Consider the following 24,490-nt stretch of genomic DNA (forward strand, 5'->3'; position numbering starts at 1 on the left):
TCCTGCCCAGAACGGCACTCTGTTTTATTTTGGTTAGATTGCCCCCGAAAACATACAGTGAGATTGTGGAGATATTGCAGGACCATTTCTTACCTAAACCCTTGATCATTGCCGAGAGGTTCAGGTTCCTCAAATGTAACCATAAAAAGGTGAATCAATCACACAGTTCGTAGTTACTTTGAAGATATTAGCTGAATATAGTGAATTTGGAGATTGAACAACACCATGAGAGACAGACTAGTGTGCGCTAAGAAGCAAAGCTCTCCAGAAAAGGCTGTTAACAGAAAACAACTTATACCTAAAGAGGGCTTTAGAAGTCCTGATCACTACGGCTTTAGCAGCTAAGGAAACCCAACAATTAAGCTTGAACACTAAAATCTATAAAATGCCGGCTGAGACCCCAACACCGACCGAGGTTTGAAATTACCAATGATGTGTGAAAACTGGGCACACGGCAACTAATTGCTGGAATAAAGATGCAAAATGCAAGGATTGTGTTAAAAAGGGGCACAACGATCGTGCTTAGAATCATAGAATTTACAGTGCAGAAGGAGGCCATTCGGCCTATCGAGTCTGCACCGGCTCGTGGAAAAAGCACCCTACTTAAGCCCATGCCTCCACCCTATCCCTGTAACCCAGTAACCCCACCTCACCTCTTTTGGACACTAAGGACAATTTAGCATGGCCAATCCACCTAATCTGCACATCTTTGGACTCTGGCAGGAAACCGGAGCACCCGGAGGAAACCCACGCAGACACGGGGAGAACGGGCAGACTCCACACAGACAGTGACCCAAGCCGGGAATCGAACCTGGGACCCTGAAGCTGTGAAGCAACTGTGCTAACCACTGTGCTACCGTGCCGCCCTTGTTGGAGAAAGAAACAAGTTTCAAACAAGAATTATAAAAGCTAAAAACCAAATGCGTCAAATGAAAAATTGAATTGAGGGAGAAGTATCCACAGGATACAAGAAGGGCGTGAGTCACAGTTAGATGGTGAACTGTCGTTCAATGTACTGGCCATTGCGGGCACAACAAACCTTAACTGGGTCATTCTTTTGCTGGGCGGACTACCAACAAAAATGTAGCTGGACCCTGACGCAGCCATTTCGCTGGTCCCCAAAACTGTTTACCAAGAGAAACTACGACATATCGTCTTGAAAACCTCAAAGATAATACTAAAAACCTAAAATGAAGAAGTGGCTCCATTAAAATGGGCCGCATCGATGTAAATGTGCAGCTAAACAGACAGACCATAGACTTATCCCTGCACACCATTAGTGCTAACTATCCAGTACTACTGGGGAGAACCTGACTGGAGACGGTAAGATCATAAGACGTAGGAGCAGAAATAGGCCACTCGGCCCATCAATTCTGCTCCGCCATTCAATGAGGTCATGGCTCATAGATATAATCCCCAATTCCACTTTCCCACCTTATTCCCATAACTCTTGATTCCCTGACTGATTAAAAATATGTCTCCCTGAGAGAATCAAGCTAAACCGGGCTGAAGTGAACCTCATGTCCGAGTTCGAAGCAGGTCTACCAGAGATTTTAAAGAAACACTCCACTGTCTTTAATGGAGAGATCTCAGTCAAGCTAAAGATGAAGGACGAAAGCCAAACAAGATGCTTAAAGGTTGGGTCAGTGCCGTACACCGGCCTAAGGTCGAGAATGGGAGAGGCTGGTCAAGACGGGCGTCCTCAAACCCATTAATGGAAGTGATTGGGCCACACTGATAGTATCTGTGATGAAGAAAGATGGTTTGATATGCTTCTGTGACAATTTTAAAGTCACTATCGATCTGGTATTGCCTTCAATTGCCAATTTATTTGCTGGGTTGGCTGGAGGCCAGCATTTCAGTTAAGTTGACCTTCGTCAAGCTTATCTCCAGATAAGTGTGGATCCAGATTCACAACAATATTTGACAATTGTGACACACAAAAGGCTATTTAGATGTAAAGACTTCCATTTCGTTTCACGTCCACACCTGCATTGTTCCAACGTGCCATGGATTTAACTCTAAGCAGACTAGGAGTCCAGTGTTACTTAGATGATATCTTAGTGACTGAAATGAATGAAGAAGAGCATCTTCAAAATTTAGAAGCTGCTCTCCAGTGACTAGAAGATTACGGACTACGGGTACAGAAAGATAAATGTGAATTCTTCAAATCCTCTGTAGAATTTATGGGGCAAGTCATAGATGCAAAAGAACTGCACAAATCACCTTCAAAAGTAAAAGCCACAACTGAGTTGCCTGCACCTCAAAATGTAAATCAACTTCAATCGTTTTGGGGCTTATTAAACTATTCTGGAAGGTTTGTCCCTAATTGAGCAACTATTCTCAAGCCTTTACATAACTTATTGTGTCAAAACAAGGAATGGAAATGGGTGGATCAGTGCGAGAAGGACTTTGTACAAGCTATGGAGGCACTCCTAAAGTCAGAGGTCCTGACACACTTTGATCCAAAGTTGCCATTGCAACTGGCTTGCGATGCATCACCTTATGCGGTGGGAGCAGTGGTTTCTCACAGAATGCCCAATGGCAAATAGCATTTGCATCAAGAAATACTGGCAGACAGAGGGTCGAGCATGAAAGAGGAACTGAAGGAAATCCTTACTCGTCAGGAAATTGTATTGGACAAATTGATGGGATTAAAACCCAATACGTTCCCAGGCCCTGATGCTCTGCATTCCAGAGTACTTATTGAAGTGGCCCTAGAAATAGTGGACGCATTGGTGGTCATTTTCCAGCATTCTATTCACTCTGGAAGAGTTCCAATGGATTGGAGGGTAGCTAATTTAACCTGACTTTTTAAAAAAGGAGGAAGAGAGGAAAATGGGGAATTATCGACCGGTTAACCTGACATCAGTGGTGGGGAAAATGATGGAGTCAATTATTAAGGATGAAATAGCTGAGCATTTGGAAAGCGGGGGCAGGATCAGTCCATGTCAGCATGGATTCACTAAAGGGAAATCATGCTTGACAAATCTTCTGGAATTTATTGAGGATGTGACCAGTAGAGTTGAACCAGTGGATGTTGTGTATCTGAACTTTCAAAAGGCTTTTGACAAGAGATTAGTAGGCAAACTTAAAGCTCAAGGTATTGGGGGTAATGTATTGGTGTGGATAGAGAACTGGTTGGCAGACAGGGGGCAGAGAGTGGGAATAAACAGGTTATTTTCAGAGTGGCAGGCAGTGATTAGTGGGGTACCACAGGGTTCAGTTCTGGGACCCCAACTGTGCACAATATACATGAATGATTTGGACGAAGGAATTGCACGCAACATCTCCAAATTTGCAGATGACACTGAGCTGGGTTGCAGTGTGTGCTGTGAGGAGGATGCAAAGAGGCTGGAGGGTGACTTGGGCAGGCTGGCTGAGTGGGCAGATACTTGGCAAATGCAATATAAAGTGGGTAAATGTGACGTTATCCACTTTGGTGGCAAAAACAGGAAGGCAGATTGTTATCTTAATGGTGGCAGTTTAGGAAAAGGGGAAGTGCAAAGCGACTTGGGTGTCATGGTGAAAAAGTCACTGAAGGTTGGCATGCAGGTACAGCATTAGGAAAGCCAGTGGCATGCTGGCCTTCATAGCGAGAGGATTTGAGTATAAGAGTAGGGATGTCTTGCTGCAGTTACCAAAGAGAAAATGCTGGAAAATCTCAGCAGGTCCGGCAGCGTCTGTGGGGAGAGAAAAGAGCGGACGTTTCGAGTCCAGATGACCCTTCGTCAAAGCTATAAGACAGAGAAAGTGGGAAATATTTATACTGTGGAGTGAGAATGAAAGATGAGTCATAGCCACAGAAACCCAGGGAAACGGGGTGCTAATAGCCACAGAACCAACGGGTATAGAGTGCTAGTGGCAGTCCCCAGAGAGAACAAAAGGTGTGAAAGGCCAAACAGCAGAGAAACTAACACCAGAGGGTAAACTGTGACAGATGTAGATGTGGGGGGAGGGGAACGGGGAAGCAAAGGGGAGAAAGGGTAAGGAAAGGAGGATAAGATGGGGAGGGGGTCTAAATATATATAAAGAAAGACAAGAAAGAGAAAAATGGCAAAAGACAGTTAAAATGAAATGGGATGAAAACAAATGGGTGGAGGTGGGGTCGAGCTAATCATCTGAAGTTGTTGAATTCGATGATGAGACCGGAAGGCTGTAGCGTGCCTAACCGGAGGATGAGATGTTGTTCTTCCAGTTTGCGTTGAGCTTTACTGGAACATTGGAGCAGGCCAAGGACAGACATGTGGGCATGATTGCTTTGCTGAGCACCTTCGGTCCGTGCGCATTCAGAACCCTGACCTTCCCGTTGCTGCCATTTTAACACAAGACCCTGCTCCCATGCATCAGTCTTGAGGACAGTCGGGCCTCAGTTTACAGGACAGACTGGCCACAGTCTACAGGTCAGTCTGTCCACAGTCTGCAGGACAGTCTGTCCACAGTCTACAGGACAGACTGGCCACAGTCTACAGGACAGTCTGTCCTCCGTCTACAGGATAGTCTGTCCACAGTCTACAGGACAGTCTGTCCACAGTCTAGAGGACAGACTGTCCACAGTCTACAGGACAGTCCGTCCAAGTCTACAGGGCAGTCCATCCACAGTCTACAGGACAGTCTGTCCACAGTCTACAGGACAGACCGTCCAAGTCTACAGGACAGTCCGTCCAAGTCTACAGGGCAGTCCATCCACAGTCTACAGGACAGTCTGTCCTCAGTCTACAGGACAGTCCGTCCAAGTCTACAGGACAGTCCGTCCACAGTCTACAGGACGTCTGTCCACAGTCTACAGGGCAGTCTGTCCTCAGTCTACAGGACAGTCTGTCCACAGTCTACAGGACAGCCTGTCCACAGTCTACAGGGCAGTCTGTCCTCAGTCTACCAGATAATCTGTCCACAGTCTACAGGACAGTCTGTCCTCAGTCTACAGGGCAGTCTGTCCATAGTCTACAGGAGAGCATGTCCACAGTCTACAGGATAGTCTGTCCACAGTCTACAGGATAGTCTGTCCACAATCTACAGGACAGCGTGTCCACAGTCTACGGGACAGTCTGTCCTCAGTCTACAGGACAGTCTGTCCACAGTCTACAGGTCCGTCTGTCCACAGTCTACAGGATAGTCTGTCCACAGTCTACAGGATAGTCTGTCCACAGTCTACAGGATAGTCTGTCCACAGTCTACAGGACAGCATCTCCTCAGTCTACAGGACAGCCTGTCCACAGTCTACAGGATTGTCTGTCCACAGTCTACAGGACAGACTGTCCACAGTCTACAGGATAGTCTGTCCACAGCCTACAGGACAGTCTGTCCTCAGTCTACAGGATAGTCTGTCCACAGCCTACAGGACAGCCTGTCCACAGTCTACAGAACAGTCTGCCCTCAGTCTACAGGATAGTCTGTCCACAGTCTAGAGGACAGACTGTCCACAGTCTACAGGACAGTCTGTCCTCAGTCTACAGGACAGTCCGTCCAAGTCTACAGGACAGTCAATCCAAGTCTACAGGACAGTCTGTCCTCAGTCTACAGGACAGTCCGTCCAAGTCTACAGGATAGTCAGTCCACAGCCTACAGGACAGTCTGTCCACAGTCTACAGGACAGTCTGTCCTCAGTCTACAGGATAGTCTGTCCACAGTCTAGAGGACAGACTGTCCACAGTCTACAGGACAGTCTGTCCTCAGTCTACAGGACAGTCTGTCCAAGTCTACAGGACAGTCTGTCCTCAGTCTACAGGACTGTCCGTCCAAGTCTACAGGATAGTCAGTCCACAGTCTACAGGATAGTCTGTCCACAGTCTACAGGACAGCCTGTCCGCAGTCTACAGGACAGCCTGTCCGCAGTCTACAGGACAATCTGTCCTCAGTCCACAGGACAACCTGTCCACAGTCTACAGGATAGTCCGTCCAAGTCTACAGGACAGTCTGTCCTCAGTCTACAGGACAGTCCGTCCAAGTCTACAGGGCAGTCCATCCACGGTCTACAGGACAGTCTGTCCTCAGTCTACAGGACAGTCCGTCCAAGTCTACAGGACGTCTGTCCACAGTCTACAGGGCAGTCTGTCCTCAGTCTACAGGATAGTCTGTCCTCAGTCTACAGGACAGTCTGTCCACAGTCTACAGGACAGCCTGTCCACAGTCTACAGGGCAGTCTGTCCTCAGTCTACCAGATAATCTGTCCACAGTCTACAGGACAGTCTGTCCTCAGTCTACAGGGCAGTCTGTCCTCAGTCTACAGGACAGTCTGTCCATAGTCTACAGGATAGTCTGTCCACAATCTACAGGACAGCGTGTCCACAGTCTACGGGACAGTCTGTCCACAGTCTACAGGATAGTCTGTCCACAGTCTACAGGATAGTCTGTCCACAGTCTACAGGATAGTCTGTCCACAGTCTACAGGACAGCCTGTCCACAGTCTACAGGATTGTCTGTCCACAGTCTACAGGACAGACTGTCCACAGTCTACAGGATAGTCTGTCCACAGCCTACAGGACAGTCTGTCCTCAGTCTACAGGATAGTCTGTCCACAGCCTACAGGACAGCCTGTCCACAGTCTACAGGACAGTCTGTCCACAGTCTACAGGATAGTCTGTCCACAGCCTACAGAACAGTCTGCCCTCAGTCTACAGGATAGTCTGTCCACAGTCTAGAGGACAGACTGTCCACAGTCTACAGGACAGTCTGTCCTCAGTCTACAGGACAGTCTGTCCACAGTCTACAGGGCAGTCTGTCCATAGTCTACAGGACAGTCTGTCCACAGTCTACAGGACAGTCTGTCCAAGTCTACAGGGCAGTCCGTCCAAGTCTACAGGACAGTCCGTCCAAGTCTACAGGACAGTCTGTCCAAGTCTACAGGACAGTCTGTCCTCAGTCTACAGGACAGTCCGTCCAAGTCTACAGGATAGTCAGTCCACAGTCTACAGGATAGTCTGTCCACAGCCTACAGGACAGTCTGTCCACAGTCTACAGGATAGTCTGTCCACAGCCTACAGGACAGTCTGTCCTCAGTCTACAGGACAGTCTGTCCACAGTCTACAGGACAGTCTGTCCAAGTCTACAGGACAGTCTGTCCTCAGTCTACAGGACTGTCCGTCCAAGTCTACAGGATAGTCTGTCCACAGTCTACAGGTCCGTCTGTCCACAGTCTACAGGACAGTCTGTTCACAGTCTAGAGGACAGACTGTCCACAATCTACAGGACAGTCCGTCCACAGTCTACAGGGCAGTCCGTCCAAGTCTACAGGATAGTCTGTCCACAGTCTACAGGTCCGTCTGTCCACAGTCTACAGGACAGTCTGTTCACAGTCTAGAGGACAGACTGTCCACAATCTACAGGGCAGTCCGTCCAAGTCTACAGGACAGTCTGTCCTCAGTCTACAGGGCAGTCCGTCCAGGTCTACAGGACAGTCCGTCCACAATCTACAGGGCAGTCCATCCAAGTCTACAGGACAGTCTGTCCTCAGTCTACAGGACAGTCTGTCCTCAGTCTACAGGGCATTCCGTCCAGGTCTACAGGACAGTCCGTCCAAGTCTACAGGACAGTCCGTCCACAGTCTACAGGTCCGTCTGTCCACAGTCTACAGGGCAGTCTGTCCTCAGTCTACAGGACAGTCTGTCCACAGTCTACAGGGCAGTCCGTCCACAGTCTACAGGTCCGTCTGTCCACAGTCTACAGGACAGTCTGTCCTCAGTCTACAGGACTGTCTGTCCACAGTCTACAGGACAGTCTGTCCACAGTCTACAGGACAGTCTGTCCACAGTCTACAGGGCAGTCCGTCCACAGTCTACAGGTCCGTCTGTCCACAGTCTACAGGACAGTCTGTCCACAGTCTACAGGGCAGTCCGTCCACAGTCTACAGGTCCATCTGTCCTCAGTCTACAGGATAGTCTGTCCACAGTCTACAGGACTGTCTGTCCACAGTCTACAGGACAGTCTGTCCACAGTCTACAGGACAGTCTGTCCACAGTCTACAGGGCAGTCTGTCCTCAGTCTACAGGGCAGTCTGTCCTCAGTCTACAGGACAGCCTGTCCACAGTCTACAGGATAGTCTGTCCACAGTCTACAGGACAGCGTGTCCACAGTCTACAGGACAGTCTGTCCTCAGTCTACAGGACAGTCTGTCCACAGTCTACAGGGCAGCCTGTCCGCAGTCTACAGGACAATCTGTCCTCAGTCCACAGGACAACCTGTCCACAGTCTACAGGATAGTCCGTCCAAGTCTACAGGACAGTCGGTCCTCAGTCTACAGGTCCGTCTGTCCACAGTCTACAGGGCAGTCTGTCCTCAGTCTACAGGATAGTCTGTCCACAGTCTACAGGACAGTCTGTCCACAGTCTAGAGGACAGACTGTCCACAATCTACAGAACAGTCCGTCCACAATCTACAGGTCCGTCTGTCCACAGTCTACAGGACAGTCTGTCCTCAGTCTACAGGGCAGTCCGTCCACAGTCTACAGGTCCGTCTGTCCACAGTCTACAGGGCAGTCCGTCCAGGTCTACAGGGCAGTCCATCCAAGTCTACAGGACAGTCTGTCCACAGTCTACAGGACAGTCTGTCCTCAGTCTACAGGATAGTCTGTCCTCAGTCTACAGGGCAGTCTGTCCATAGTCTACAGGACAGCCTGTCCACAGTCTACAGGACAGTCTGTCCTCAGTCTACAGGATAGTCTGTCCACAGTCTACAGGACTGTCTGTCCACAGTCTACAGGACAGTCCGTCCACAGTCTACAGGTCCGTCTGTCCACAGTCTACAGGTCCGTCTGTCCACAGTCTACAGGGCAGTCTGTCCTCAGTCTACAGGATAGTCTGTTCCTCAGTCTACAGGACAGTCTGTCCATAGTCTACAGGACAGCCTGTCCACAGTCTACAGGATAGTCTGTCCACAGTCTACAGGACAGCGTGTCCACAGTCTACAGGACAGTCTGTCCTCAGTCTACAGGACAGTCTGTCCACAGTCTACAGGTCCGTCTGTCCACAGTCTACAGGACAGTCTGTCCTCAGATTGCAGGATAGTCTGTCCACAGTCTACAGGACAGCCTGTCCACGGTCTACAGGTCCGTCTGTCCTCAGTCTACAGGGCAGTCTGTCCTCAGTCTACAGGTCAGTCTGTCCTCAGTCTACAGGTCAGTCTGTCCACAGTCTACAGGACAGTCTGTCCACAGTCTAGAGGACAGACTGTCCACAATATACAGGGCAGTCCGTCCAAGTCTACAGGACAGTCCGTCCACAGTCTACAGGACTGTCTGTCCACAGTCTACAGGACAGTCTGTCCTCAGTCTACAGGACAGTCCGTCCAAGTCTACAGGACAGCCTGTCCACAGTCTACAGGTCCGTCTGTCCACAGTCTACAGGGCAGACTGTCCAAGTCTACAGGACAGTCCGTCCACAGTCTACAGGACAGTCTGTCCTCAGTCTACAGGACAGTCCGTCCAAGTCTACAGGACAGCCTGTCCACAGTCTACAGGTCCGTCTGTCCACAGTCTACAGGGCAGACCGTCCAAGTCTACAGGACAGTCTGTCCTCAGTCTACAGGACAGTCCGTCCAAGTCTACAGGACAGCCTGTCCACAGTCTACAGGTCCGTCTGTCCACAGTCTACAGGACAGTCCGTCCACAGTCTACAGGGCAGACCGTCCAAGTCTACACGACAGTCCGTCCACACTCTACAGGTCAGTCTGTCCACAGTCTACAGGACAGTCTGTCCTCAGTCTACAGGATAGTCTGTCCTCAGTCTACAGGACAGTCTGTCCATAGTCTACAGGCCAGCCTGTCCACAGTCTACAGGATAGTCTGTCCACAGTCTACAGGACAGCGTGTCCACAGTCTACAGGTCCGTCTGGCCACAGTCTACAGGACAGTCTGTCCTCAGTCTGCAGGATAGTCTGTCCACAGTCTACAGGACAGCCTGTCCACAGTCTACAGGACAGCCTGTCCACAGTCTACAGGATAGTCTGTCCACAGTCTACAGGACAGTGTGTCCACAGTCTACAGGTCCGTCTGGCCACAGTCTACAGGACAGTCTGTCCTCAGTCTGCAGGATAGTCTGTCCACAGTCTACAGGACAGCCTGTCCACAGTCTACAGGATAGTCTGTCCACAGTCTAGAGGACAGACTGTCCACAGTCAACAGGACAGTCTGTCCTCAGTCTACAGGACAGTCTGTCCACAGTCTACAGGACTGTCTGTCCCCAGTCTACAGGACAGTCTGTCCACAGGACTGTCTGTCCCCAGTCTACAGGACAGTCCGTCCAAGTCCACAGGACAGTCTGTCCACAGTCTACAGGACAGTCTGTCCTCAGTCTACAGGACAGTCTGTCCACAGTCTACAGGACAGTCTGTCCTCAGTCTACAGGGCAGTCTGTCCCCAGTCTACAGGACAGTCCGTCCAAGTCTACAGGATAGTCTGTCCACAGTCTACAGGACAGTCTGTCCTCAGTCTGCAGGATAGTCTGTCCACAGTCTACAGGGCAGACCGTCCAAGTCTACAGGACAGTCTGTCCTCAGTCTACAGGACAGTCCGTCCAAGTCTACAGGACAGCCTGTCCACAGTCTACAGGTCCGTCTGTCCACAGACTTTGGAATTCCAGTATCAGCCTCACTGGTAGCTCTTGTGCCTCTGTGTTGGGAAGGTTGCGAGTTCAAATCCCACCTAGTACTTCAGTGTTCCACTGAGGGAATGTTGTGGTGTTCAGATGAGATGTTAAACTGAGGCACTCTCTCTTAGATGGATGTTACAGGCCCATGGCACTTTCTTGGGCAGCACGGTAGCACAAGTGATTAGCACTGTGGCTTCACAGCGCCAGGGTCCCAGGTTCGATTCCCCGCTGGGTCACTGTCTGTGCGGAGTTTGCACGTTCTCCCCGTGTCCGCGTGGGTTTCCTCCGGGTGCTCCGGTTTCCTCCCACAGTCCAAAGACGTGCAGGTTAGGTGGATTGGCCATGATAAATTGCCCTTAGTGTCCATAAGGGTTGGGATGGGTTATTGGGTTGCGGGGATAAGGTGGAAGTGAGGGATTAATGTGGGTCGGTGCAGACTCGATGGGCCGAATGGCCTCCTTCTGCACTGTATGTTCTATGTAATCTATGTAATGATAGTCTGTCCACAGTCTACTGGACAATCTGTCCTCAGTCTACATTACAGACTGTCCACAGCCTTCAGGACAGTCTGTCCACAGTCTACAGGACAGTCTGTCCAAAGCCTACAGGACAGTCTGTCCTCTGTCTTGAGGACAGCACGGTAGCACAGTGGTTAGCATTGTGGCTTCACAGCACCAGGGTCCCAGGTTTGATTGCCTGCTGGGTCACTGTTTGTGCAAAGTCTGCACGTTCTCCCTGCGTCTGCGTGGGTTTTCTTTGGGTGCTCTGGTTACCTCCCACAGTGCAAAGACATGCAGGTTAGGTGGATTGGCCATGCTAAATTGCTTTTATCATAGATTTTACAGTGCAGAAGGAGGCCATTCGGCCCATCGAGTCTGCACCGGCTCTTGGAAAGAGCACCTTACCCATGGTCAACATCTCCACCCCATCCCCATAACCCAGTAACCCCACCCAACACTAAGGGCAATTTTGGACACGAAGGGTAATTTAGCATGGCCAATCCACACCTTTAGTGTCCATAAAGATTAGGAGGGGTTATTGGGTTACGGGGATAGGGTTGAAGTGAGGGCTTAAGTAGGTCGGTGCAGACTCGATGGGCCGAATGGCCTCCTTCTGCAATGTATGTTCCATGTTCAGTCTTCAGGACAGTCTGTCCAGTCTACAGGATAATCGGGCTGCCAGGGGTATTTGGGGGGCTGCGGCCTGGGCAGAAATTCCGATTCCAACTTGGATGAGAAACATTAGTTATTATCCGGAATCCGGCGAGCAGTGTTTTGTTCTGTCTGGATGGTAAGGGTTAAGGAGCCACTGTAGTTGAGTGTGAGATCAGCCTCAATTTAATTGCAAGGACATGATAGGCTAGAGGGGAAGCAACTGTTGCTTTCTGGTTGTTGCTGCCTGACCACAGAATGAGTGTGGATTAGGAAATGTTGAGAGTGCTGCATGGGAGAGCTGTCGCACTTTCAGCCTGTGCCTGCTGGAACAGTTCAAAACCTCTTTTTGGGTGAAGGGGAAAAGGCAGAGACAGGCCAGCTCACGTGATCTGATGTCAGGCTGCCAGCAATTGTGGATCAAATTTCCATCAGGAGCAGCAACCCTAGCTGTATGTGTGTGTGGGGATACAGGCTGCTGCTGACGCCTCCTCAAAGCTTCTGCGACCTCCTTGGGAAGACGGAGAGGGGTTTCCTTTGGGAAGAGGAGGCAAGAATCTCTGTTGCAACTGGTCTGCCCGCTCGGCCTGGCTCTCTGCTCTTGCTGCTGCATGGGATTCCTGCGTCTCCAGTCCATCAAGCTCCTTTTTGATGCATTTCCTGGAAAATGGGAGCAGGAGCAATCACTGTCTGTGTGAGTACAGGCGGCGCATTGTGTTGCTGCCGCGATCCTGTGTATGTGGTGGGGACGCCACACTGCTGAGTGAGGCTATATCCTCGGCACAGTCTCTCGCTCCTCTCTGTCTCTGGGATGCTCAGGCAGCGCTGGGTGAAGCCGGGGATCTCAGTAACTGTGGCGTCTAGACCCCAGAGTGTTTGCTGCAAAGATAGCACAGAAACCCTCCCATAAAGTAATGTATCTCTTGTGATCTAAGGAAACGCTTTGATAGGGAAAAACCAAAACTTGCATTCATGTAGCACCTTCCAAATGCTTCAAACTGACCCAGGGCGCTTTGCAAGAGGGTTATGGGATAGAAAAGTTTGAGTCTGACACTAGACTTAATACCTGGAATGGGAGTGTTCCGGTGGCGTTACTGGGTGATGGGGATAGGGTGGAGGCGTGGACTTAGGTAGGGTGCTCTTTCCAAGGGCCGGTGTAGACTCAAAGGGCCGAATGGCCTCCTTCTGCACTGTAAATTCTATGTTGTCTGAAAGGAAAGGTTAGACAGGCTCGGCTTGTATCTGCTGGAGCTTAGAAGAGTAAGATGGGGCAGCACGGTGGCACAGTGGGTTAGCCCTGTTGCCTCACGGCGCCGAGGTCCCAGGTTCGATCCCGGCTCTGGGTCACTGTCCGTGTGGAGTTTGCACATTCTCCCTGTGTTTGCGTGGGTTTCGCCCCCACAACCCAAAGATGTGCAGGGTAGGTGGATTGAACACGCTAAAATTGCCCCTTAATTGTAAAAAAAATGAATTGGGTACTCTAAATTTATTTTTTAAAAAGAAGTGTGATGCGAATTGACTGAAGCATATAAGATCCTGAGGAGTATTGATGGGGTGGATGTGGAAAGGATGTTTCCCACTGCGGGAGAATCTGGAACAAGGGGACACTGTTTAAAAATAAGGGGTCGTCCATTTAAAACGGGGAGGAGAAGAAACTCTTCCTCAGAGGGTCGTGAGTCTCTGGAACTCGCTTCCTCAACAGCTGGTGGAAGCAGAGTCTTTGAACATTTTTAAGATGTGGAGATGCTGGCGTTGGACTGGGGCGGGCACAATAAGAAGTCTTGCAACACCAAGTTAAATTCCAACAGGTTTATTTGGAATCACAAGCTTTCAGAGCGCAGCTCCTTCATCAGGTGATGAAAACCTGTTGGACTTTAACCTGGTGTTGTACGAATATTGTTAAGGCTGTGGCGGATAGATTCTTGATGAGCAAAAGGGGTGAAAGGTTATTGGGGGTAGGCGGGAATGTGGGGTTGAGACAACAATCATCAGCCATGGTCTTATTGAATGGTGGAGTATGCTCGAGGGGCCGAGTGGCCTACTCCTGACTAATTTATATGTCCGTGTATTGCTCAGTTAACACTGGATGAAAGAAGGCAAAGTGGGTCGGCGTTGCCCTTGTTCCTGGCAGCTTTTAAGTTCTGACGATGGGACCCAGTTTCACTGCAAATACAATGAGATTAAAAAGCTGGGAATGGTCCCTGGGCCAGTTGGGACCTGTGGGAGCACAGCTGGTGGACCACATTCCCGAGCCTTTTTTGGACCTCAGTTTTCACCAATGTTGGAAGCTGGTCATTTTTAATGGATGTGGGGAGTATGAAAGAGCAGGGGTAGAACAAAGAAAAGTACTGCACAGGAACAGGCCCTTCGGCCCTCCAAGTCTGCGCCGACCACGCTGCCCATGTAAACTAAAATATTCTACACTTTCGGGGTCCGTATCCCTCTATTCCCATCCTATTCATGTATTTGTCAAGATGCCCCTTAAACATCACTATCGTCCCTGCTTCCACCACCTCCTCCGGCAGCGAGTTCCAGGCACCCACTACCCTCTGTGTAAAAAAACTTGCCTCGTACATCACCTCTAAACCTTGCCCCTCGCACCTTAAACCTATGTCCCCTATTAATTGACCCCTCTACCCTGGGAAAAAGTATCTGAATAGCCACTCTGTCTCTGCCCCTCATAATTTTGTAGACCTCTATCAGGTCACCCCTCAACCTCCTTTGCTCCAGTGAGAACAAACCGAGTTTATTCAACCTCTCCTCATAGCTAATGCCCTCCATACCAGGCAACATCCTGATAAATCTCTTCTGCACCCTCTCTAAAGCCTCTACATCCTTCTGGTAGTGTGGCGACCAGAATTGAACACTATACTCCAAGTGTGGCCTAACTAAGGTTCTATACAGCTGCAATATGACTTGCCAATGTTTATACTCAATGCCCCGGCCAATGAAGGCAAGCATGCCATATGCCTTCTTGACTACCTTCTCCATCTGTGTTGCCCTTTTCAGTGACCTGTGGACCTGTACACTTAGATCTCTCTGACTGTCAATACTCTTGAGGGTTCCACCATTCATTCTATGTTCCCGACCTGTATTAGACCTTCCAAATTGCATTACCTCACATTTGTGGAGTGTTTGGAGTCTGATGGAAGTGGCACATAAGGTGGGCACACACCTTGGCACTGCCGTGTGGCATACAAGCTATTCAGCATCCCGACCCTGAGCCAATTTAGGGAAATCAGATTGTGTGCAGAAGGGATACCCACAATAAGTAGCAGTAGCTTGTTACAGTAATTTTTAAAAAAACATTGAGGCTATTGCGGATTCTCTGCAGTGCTGGGCGCGTAGAAGCTGCATGAGGGCGGTCTCCTGGTTACAGAGCAGAGGAGCCAGCACTCCCAGGCGGGAGTTAAGGCCCTCTCTTGTACTTGGATTTCCAGAAGGCACTTGATAAGGTACCACATCAAAGGTTATTGCATAAAATAAAAGCTCATGGTTTCGGGAGTAACACTTTGGCATTGATTGGTTGCTACATTTGCTGGTGACACAAAGAGAGGCAGGAAAGTAAGTTGTGAAGAGAACATATGGAGGCGAAAAAAGGTCAAAGATCGGTTAAGTGGGAAAAAATCTGGCAAATGGAGTCAAATGTGGGCAAATGTGGAATTGTCCATTTTGGCGGAAAGAATACAAAAGAAGCTTATTTCTAAATGTTGAGAGATTGCAGAGCTCTGAGGTAGAGAGGGATCCGGGTGTCCTAGTGCATGAATCACAAAAGGCTGGTACACGGGTACAGTAAATAATTAGGAAAGCTTATTAGAAAGTTATCGTTTATTGCAAGGGGAATTGAATATAAATGTAAGGAGGTTGTGCTTCAGTTCTACAGGGCAATGGTGAGACCACATCTGGAGTACTGTGTACAGCACTGGTCTCCTTATTGAAGGAAAGATGCAAGTATGTTAGAAGCAGTTCAGAGAAGGTTTACTAGACTAATACCAGGAATGGCGGGTTGTCTGAGCACCAGGTTGGAGAGGTTAGGTTTGTATCCCCCAGTGTTTAGGAGAATAAGAGACGATTTGATCAAAACCGTTGTGATCCTGAGGGGTATTGAAATGAAATTAAATGAAATGAAAATCGCTTATTGTCACAAGTAGGCTTCAAATGAAGTTACTGTGAAAAGCCCCTAGTCGCCACATTCCGGTGCCTGTTCGGGGAGTCTGGTACGGGAATCGAACCGTGCTGCTGGCCTGCCTTGGTCTGCTTTCAAAGCCAGCAATTTAGCCCTGTGCTAAACAGCCGCTGTAGACAGGGTGAACGTGGAGAGGATGTTTCCTCTTGTTAGACAATCTGGAACTAGACGTCACTATTTAAAAATAAGGGATCGCTTATTGAAGACAAAGATGAGGAGAATCCTTTACTTTTAGAGGGCCATGTGTCCCGGGTCTCTCTTCCTCAAGCAGTGGAAACACAGCCTATGAATATTTTTAAGGCTGAGCTGGATAATTTCTTGATTAACAAAGGGGGTGAAAGGTTATCGGGTTGGGCAGGAGTGTGGGGTTGAGGTTACAGTCAGATCAGCCGCGAGTGGTGGAGCTGGTTCGAGGGGCCGAGTGGCCGAATCCTGCTGCTAATTCGTATGTTTGTGTGTTCTCTGCGTACGTGGTGCACGATGGTGGCCTGGCAACTGTGACCATTTGTTGTGGGGCTGTTGTTCCCGAGGGGATGCGTGGTCAAGGCCAACATTTGATAGCAATGCCGGGCTCCTGACCACAAATGGAAATCCCAGCCGCAACATTCAGCTAAATAAGGCATCAGGGCTGGTTTTCCCTTTGGACAAAATAGATTCCCGTAAGCGGTGGGGGTGTTGGGGAGGGGGCTGTCCATTTGGTCGGACCCATGTGTGCGTTTCCACTTGCAGTTCCCATCTGTCACTCAGAAAAGTCTCCAAATTCTGCCGAATGCAAACTGGGAATGACGGTTGGAGGAAAATATTTGGCCAGAGTTTCCCCTTTTGTGAGCGAACTTGCTGGCGAATCTTTCAAATCTAAACCAGATGCTCGGACCCTGGCTTTGAAAGAGAATTTTGTTTTTAGTTTCCATCCTCTAGCACCCCCGCAGTCAACATATACAGTACCGTGGCCTGGAGTCAGATCAGTCCCCAACAGATGAGGAAACATCCAGAAGACAGGGGAAATGCTGAGGAAATGTTTCCCCTCGCTGGGGAATCTAGAACGTGGTGGGCTGGATTTACTGCAGCTGTGAACACACTTCATCACATTTCATCACAGGACTGGTGCTGGACAGAAGGAGGCCGTTTGGCCCACCGTGTTGGCACTCGCTCTCCGAATGAAGAATTCCCAAGGCCCATTTCCTTGCCTTCTCCCCCCAACCCTGAACATTCATCCCTTTCGGATAAGAGTCTAATTCCTGTTTGAATGTTTTGATTGAACCTCCAATGCCTCCACTACACCCTCCGGCAGCGCATTCCAGACCCCAACCGCTCACTGCGTGAAAATGTTTTTCCTCACATCGCATTTGCTTCTTTTACGAATTACTTTGGCGCTGAGCCCCCTCGTTCTCAATCTTTTCATGCGCGCAAACAGTTTCTCCCTATCTACTCGCCCTTCATGATGTTGAAGATAAGATAAAGTCGCCAGAGTCCCAGGTGACCATCGGCTGCTTTCCCCTCTGAGGGCGAGAGCTGACTGGTGGTGATTTAATCTGAGGGTCACCACACCTCCGGCGAGGGGCAAGGTTGAGAAGGCGGGGCCTTCATAAATAATCTCGGGTGGTACGGGAATTGAACCCGCGCTGTTGGCCTCGCTCCGCATCATAAACCAGCCGTCGAACCAACTGAGCTAAACCGACCCCCAATGACCCTTCAAATCTCCCCTCAGCCTTCTTTTCTCTCAGAAAAATGTCCAATCTGATTTCTCCAATCAATCCTCAGAGCTGAAATTCCTCACCCCTGGAGCCATTCTCATGAATCTTTTTGCACCATCTCTAATGGGTAGCACAGTGGGTAGCACTGTTGCTTCACAGCTCCAGGGTCCCAGGTTCGATTCCCGGCTTGGGTCACTGTCTGTGCGGAGTCTGCACGTTCTCCCCGTGTCGGCGTGGGTTTCCTCCGGGTGCTCCGGTTTCCTCCCACAAGTCCCAAAAGATGTGCTGTTAGGTAATTTGGACATTCTGAATTCTCCCTCTGTGTACCCGAACATGCGCCGGAATGTGGCGACGAGGGGCTTGTCCATCTTAATTGCAGTGTTTATGTAAGCCGACGTGTGGCACTAATAAAGATTATTATTATTATTCCTAAAATGTGGGGCCCAGAACTGGATGCAATACTACAGCTGAGGCCAAAATAGTGACTAATGCAAATTCAATATAACCTCCTTGCTCTTATTCTCTAAAGCTCAGGAAACGGTTTGCTTTATTAACTATGCTCTCAACCTGTCCCGCCATCTTCAAAGGCTTATGTACACCGAGGTCCCTCTGCTCCTGTGCCATCTTCAGAGTTGTACCCTTTACTTGATAATATCCCTCTATGTTCTGCTGGCCAATGTTCTGTGGGTTTCCTCTGGGTGCTCCGGTTTCCTCCCACAGCCCAAAGATGTGCAGGTTAGTTGGATTGGCCACGCTAAATTGCCCTTAGTGTCCAAAAAAGGGTTGGATGCGGTTACGGGGATAGGCTAGAGATGTGGGTGTAGAGTGAAGGTATGGGCTTAGGTAGGGTGCTCTTTCCAAGGGCCGGTGCAGGCTCGATGGGCCCAATGTCCTCCTTCTTCACTGTAAATTCTATGTTTCTAAAATGAATCACTTCACATTTCACACTTCACATTCATTGCTGGAGAGCCGTGTGTTTATTTCTATCAGTCGCGAGAAAACCCCTTTGATTATGTCAGAGGTTGGAAGGAGCCGTCGTAGTATACTTAGCCACCTGCAGTGGATGAGAATTAGCCTCATTAATGAGCGAATTGACACCATTAGTCCTGAGCCCACTGCAAGTTTATTGTTACTCGGGGATTAAATGAGGGCCACACCGCATTTCTACGCCCTCGGGGGGCTGCCCATCCTGTCAGGCTTGCCAGTGACCTCACGGGGGAGGTCGCTCATGGTCAAGCATTTGGCCCAATCGAGGGACCTGCCCTCGCAAAGAGGGTGGGGTTTGCTGAAAGCCACCTGCCATTGCCCCGAACCCTCCCGCCACTGACCGTCTAGGCCCAACCCTGTAATTCCCATTCCATCTTAGTTTACATTCGGTCTGAGGGTCCCACGATCTGGGCATGTGGTGGGTGCAATACCGTGGGCAGCCACCTCTCCTGCTGGCACTGGTGGCATGACGAGCAGCTCTCGGCGAGCGGGACTTGCACTGCCGGGGACCTCAATCACGGAAAGGCCCAATGGTGGCCACCTAAGTACCTGAGAGGTGCTTGATTCCATTGGGTCTCCCCCCTGAACTAACCGGTGGGCAAGACAACTGTCGGCCCAACATAATTCCAACCAGAATCATCTCAAAATAAGAGCCTTTATGTGGTGAGATTAGGAGAGATTTTTTTCTGTCAAACGACTGTGGATCTTTGGGATTCTCCAGCCCACACCAGAGAGCAGTGGATACTCGGTTGTTAATTGTCTGCAGGACAGAGGTCAGTAGATAGAGGGAATTGTGCAGCTCTGGAATTTAGGAATAGTGTGGGAGATGCAGTTGAGGTGAAGGATCAGCTACGATCTTCTTAAATGGCAAAGCAGGCTCGAAGGGCTGAATGGCCTCCACCAGCTCCTATTTCTCAAGTTGTTATCTCCTGACTGTCTTATGATGTGCAGGCTACGATTGTCTTCCCTCAGACTTTCGAGAGACTGCTCTCTCGGAGACCTTCTTTTTTTTTAATAAATATTTTATTGAAAATTTTTGGTCAACCAACACAGTACATTGTGCATCCATTACACAATATTATAACAACACAAATAACAATGACCTATTTTATAAACAGAAAATGAATAAATAATAATTAACAAAAATGAAAACTAACCCTAAGTGGCAACTGCCTTATCACAAGTAACACTCTCCAAAAATATAATTTAACAGACCAATATATAATTATCTGTAGCAACGACCTATACATATTATACAGTATATATTAACAACCCTGAGAGTCCTTCTGGTTCTTCCTTCCCCCCCCCCCCCCCCCCCCGCCCCCCGATCCTGGGCTGCTGCTGCTGCCTTCTTTTTTCCCATTCCATCTATCTTTCTGCGAGGTATTCGACGAACAGTTGCCACCGCCTGGTGAACCCTTGAGCCGACCCCCTTAGGACGAACTTAATCCGCTCTAGCTTTATAAACCCTGCCATGTCATTTATCCAGGTCTCCACCCCCGGGGGCTTGGCTTCTTTCCACATTAGCAATATCCTGCGCCGGGCTACTAGGGACGCAAAGGCCAAAACATCGGCCTCTCTCGCCTCCTGCACTCCCGGCTCTTGTGCAACCCCAAATATAGCCAACCCCCAGCTTGGTTCGACCCGGACCCCTGCTACTTTTGAAAGCACCTTTGTCACCCCCATCCAAAACCCCTGTAGTGCCGGGCATGACCAAAACATATGGGTATGATTCGCTGGGCTTCTCGAGCACCTTGCACACCTATCCTCCACCCCCAAAAATTTACTGAGCCATGCTCCAGTCATATGCGCCCTGTGTAATACCTTAAACTGAATCAGGCTTAGCCTGGCACACGAGGACGGCGAGTTTACCCTGCTTAGGGCATCTGCCCACAGCCCCTCCTCGATCTCCTCCCCCAGCTCTTCTTCCCATTTCCCTTTTAGTTCATCTACCATAGTCTCCCCCTCGTCCCTCATTTCCCTATATATATCTGACACCTTACCATCCCCCACCCATGTCTTTGAGATCACTCTGTCCTCTTGTGTCGGGAGCTGCGGGAATTCCCTCACCTGTTGCCTCGCAAAAGCTCTCAGTTGCATATACCTGAATGCATTCCCTTGGGGCAACCCATATTTCTCGGTCAGCGCTCCCAGACTCGCAAACTTCCCATCCACAAACAGATCTTTCAGTTGCGTTATTCCTGCTCTTTGCCACATTCCATATCCCCCATCCATTCCCCCCGGGGCAAACCTATGGTTGTTTCTTATCGTGGACCCCCCCAAGGCTCCAGTCTTTCCCCTATGTCGTCTCCACTGTCCCCAAATCTTCAGTGTAGCCACCACCACCGGGCTTGTGGTGTAGTTCCTCGGTGAGAACGGCAATGGGGCTGTCACCATAGCCTGTAGGCTAGTCCCCCTACAGGACGCCCTCTCTAATCTCTTCCACGCCGCTCCCTCCTCCTCTCCCATCCACTTACTCACCATTGAAATATTAGCGGCCCAATAATACTCACTTAGGCTCGGTAGTGCCAGCCCCCCCCTATCCCTGCTACGCTGTAAGAATCCCTTCCTCACTCTCGGGGTCTTCCCGGCCCACAAAAAACCCATGATGCTCTTTTCGATCCTTTTAAAAAAAGCCTTCGTGATCACCACCGGGAGGCACTGAAACACAAAGAGGAATCTCGGGAGGACCACCATCTTAACCGCCTGCACCCTCCCTGCCAGTGACAGGGATACCATATCCCATCTCTTGAAATCCTCCTCCATTTGCTCCACCAACCGCGTTAAATTTAACCTATGCAATGTGCCCCAATTCTTGGCTATCTGGATCCCCAGGTAACGAAAGTCCCTTGTTACCTTCCTCAACGGTAGGTCCTCTATTTCTCTACTCTGCTCCCCTGGATGCACCACAAACAACTCACTTTTCCCCATGTTCAATTTATACCCTGAAAAATCCCCAAACTCCCCAAGTATCCGCATTATTTCTGGCATCCCCTCCGCCGGGTCTGCCACATATAGTAACAAATCGTCCGCATACAAAGATACCCGGTGTTCTTCTCCTCCTCTAAGTACTCCCCTCCACTTCTTGGAACCCCTCAACGCTATCGCCAGGGGCTCAATCGCCAGTGCAAACAATAATGGGGACAGAGGGCATCCCTGCCTTGTCCCTCTATGGAGCCGGAAATATGCAGATCCCCGTCCATTCGTGACCACGCTCGCCATTGGGGCCCTATACAACAGCTGCACCCATCTAACATACCCCTCTCCAAAACCAAATCTCCTCAACACCTCCCACAAATAATCCCACTCCACTCTATCAAATGCTTTCTCGGCATCCATCGCCACTACTATCTCCGTTTCCCCCTCTGGTGTGGGCATCATCATTACCCCTAACAGCCTCCGTATATTCGTGTTCAGCTGTCTCCCCTTCACAAACCCAGTTTGGTCCTCGTGGACCACCCCGGGACACATTCCTCTACTCTCATTGCCATTACCTTGGCCAGGATCTTGGCATCTACATTTAGGAGGGAAATAGGTCTATAGGACCCGCATTGTAGCGGGTCCTTTTCCTTCTTTGAGAGAAGCGATATCGTTGCTTCAGACATAGTTGGGGGCAGTTGTCCCCTTTCCTTTGCCTCATTAAAGGTCCTCGTCAATACCGGGGCGAGCAAGTCCACATATTTTCTATAGAATTCGACTGGGAATCCATCCGGTCCCGGGGCCTTTCCCGCCTGCATGCTCCTAATTCCTTTCACCACTTCTTCTACCTCGATCTGTGCTCCCAGTCCCACCCTTTCCTGCTCTTCCACCTTGGGAAATTCCAGCCGATCCAAAAAGCCCATCATTCTCTCCCTCCCATCCGGGCGTTGAGCTTCATATAATTTTTTATAAAATGTCTTGAACACTCCATTCACTCTCTCCGCTCCCCGCTCCATCTCTCCTTCCTCATCCCTCACTCCCCCTATTTCCCTCGCTGCTCCCCTGTTCCTCAATTGGTGTGCCAGCAACCTGCTCGCCTTCTCCCCATATTCGTACTGTACACCCTGTGCCTTCCTCCATTGTGCCTCTGCAGTGCCCGTAGTCAGCAAGTCAAATTCTACATGTAGCCTTTGCCTTTCCCTGTACAGTCCCTCCTCCGGTGCTTCCGCATATTGTCTGTCCACCCTCAAAAGTTCTTGCAGCAACCGCTCCCGTTCCTTACTCTCCTGCTTCCCTTTATGTACCCTTATTGATATCAGCTCCCCTCTAACCACCGCCTTCAGCGCCTCCCAGACCACTCCCACCTGGACCTCCCCATTATCATTGAGTTCCAAGTACTTTTCAATGCACCCCCTCACCCTTAGACACACCCCCTCATCTGCCATTAGTCCCACGTCCATTCTCCAGGGTGGGCGCCCTCCTGTTTGCTCCCCTATCTCCAAGTCTACCCAGTGTGGAGCGTGATCCGCAATGGCTATAGCCGTCTACTCCGTTCCCCTCACCTTCGGGATCAACGCCCTTCCCAGCACAAAGAAGTCTATTCGCGAGTAGACTTTATGGACATAGGAGAAAAACGAAAACTCCTTACTCCTAGGTCTGCTAAATCTCCACGGGTCTACACCTCCCATCTGCTCCATAAAATCTTTAAGTACCTTGGCTGCTGCCGGCCTCCTTCCAGTCCTGGACTTCGACCTATCCAGCCCTGGTTCCAACACCGTATTAAAATCTCCCCCCATTATCAGCTTTCCCATCTCTAGGTCCGGAATGCGTCCTAGCATCCGCCTCATAAAATTGGCATCATCCCAGTTCGGGGCATATACGTTTACCAAAACCACCGTCTCCCCCTGTAGTTTGCCACTCACCATCACGTATCTGCCCCCGTTATCCGCCACTATAGTCTTTGCCTCGAACATTACCCGCTTCCGCACTAATATAGCCACCCCCCTGTTTTTCGCATCTAGCCCTGAATGGAACACCTGCCCCACCCATCCTTTGCGTAGCCTAACCTGGTCTATCAGTTTCAGGTGCGTTTCCTGTAACATAACCACATCTGCCTTAAGTTTCTTAAGGTGTGCGAGTACCCGTGCCCTCTTTATCGGCCCGTTCAGCCCTCTCATGTTCCACGTGATCAGCCGGGTTGGGGGGCTTCCTACCCCCCCCCACCCTTGTCGATTAGCCATCCCCTTTTTCCAGCTCCTCACCCGGTTCCCATGCAAGCTGTATCTCCCCCAGACGGTGCCCCCCCACCCATCCCCTCCCATACCAGCTCCCCCCTCTCCCCAGCAGCAGCAACCTAGTAATTCCCGCCTCCCACCCCCCTCCCCCCCGCTAGATCCCCCGCTAGCGTAATTACTCCCCCCATGTTGCTCCCAGAAGTCAGCAAACTCTGGCCGACCTCGGCTTCCCCCCGTGACCTCGGCTCGCACCGTGCGACGCCCCCTCCTTCCTGCTTCTCTATTCCCGCCATGATTATCATAGCGCGGGAACCAAGCCCGCGCTTCTCCCTTGGCCCCGCCCCCAATGGCCAACGCCCCATCTCCTCCACCTCCCCATCTCCCCCCATCACCACCTGTGGAAGAGAGAAAAGTTACCACATCGCAGGATTAGTACATAAAACTCCTCTTTTCCCCCCTTTTTAACCCCCCTCTTCGCCCGCCACATTCGCCCCACCACTTTGTTCAAACGTTCTTTTTAATAACCCGCTCATTCCAGTTTTTCTTCCACAATAAAAGTCCACGCTTCATCCGCCGTCTCAAAGTAGTGGTGCCTTCCTCGATATGTGACCCACAGTCTTGCCGGTTGCAGCATTCCAAATTTTATCTTCTTTTTATGAAGCACCGCCTTGGTCCGATTAAAGCTCGCCCTCCTTCTCGCCACCTCCGCACTCCAGTCTTGATATACGCGGATCAC

The 24,490-nt window shown here is 50.1% G+C and overlaps 1 protein-coding gene across 3 annotated transcripts in view; it reads left to right on the forward strand.

Annotated features, from left to right (window-relative positions):
- Positions 1-12,056: 12,056 nt before the first annotated feature.
- The window catches only part of fam13a (family with sequence similarity 13 member A), a 299,844-nt gene continuing 287,410 nt past the window's right edge, over positions 12,057-24,490 (forward strand). The window contains exon 1 of one of the 3 annotated variants that reach the window (XM_072495341.1): positions 12,057-12,428. In XM_072495341.1, coding sequence (XP_072351442.1) covers positions 12,402-12,428 — 27 coding nt within the window. In that variant the 5' untranslated portion in view covers positions 12,057-12,401. The remainder of the gene's footprint in view (positions 12,429-24,490) is intronic. The other 2 variants (XM_072495343.1, XM_072495342.1) reach the window with 2 other exon arrangements.

This window comes from Scyliorhinus torazame, chromosome 3 (assembly GCF_047496885.1).
Source record: "Scyliorhinus torazame isolate Kashiwa2021f chromosome 3, sScyTor2.1, whole genome shotgun sequence".
Taxonomy (NCBI): Eukaryota; Metazoa; Chordata; class Chondrichthyes; order Carcharhiniformes; family Scyliorhinidae; genus Scyliorhinus; species Scyliorhinus torazame.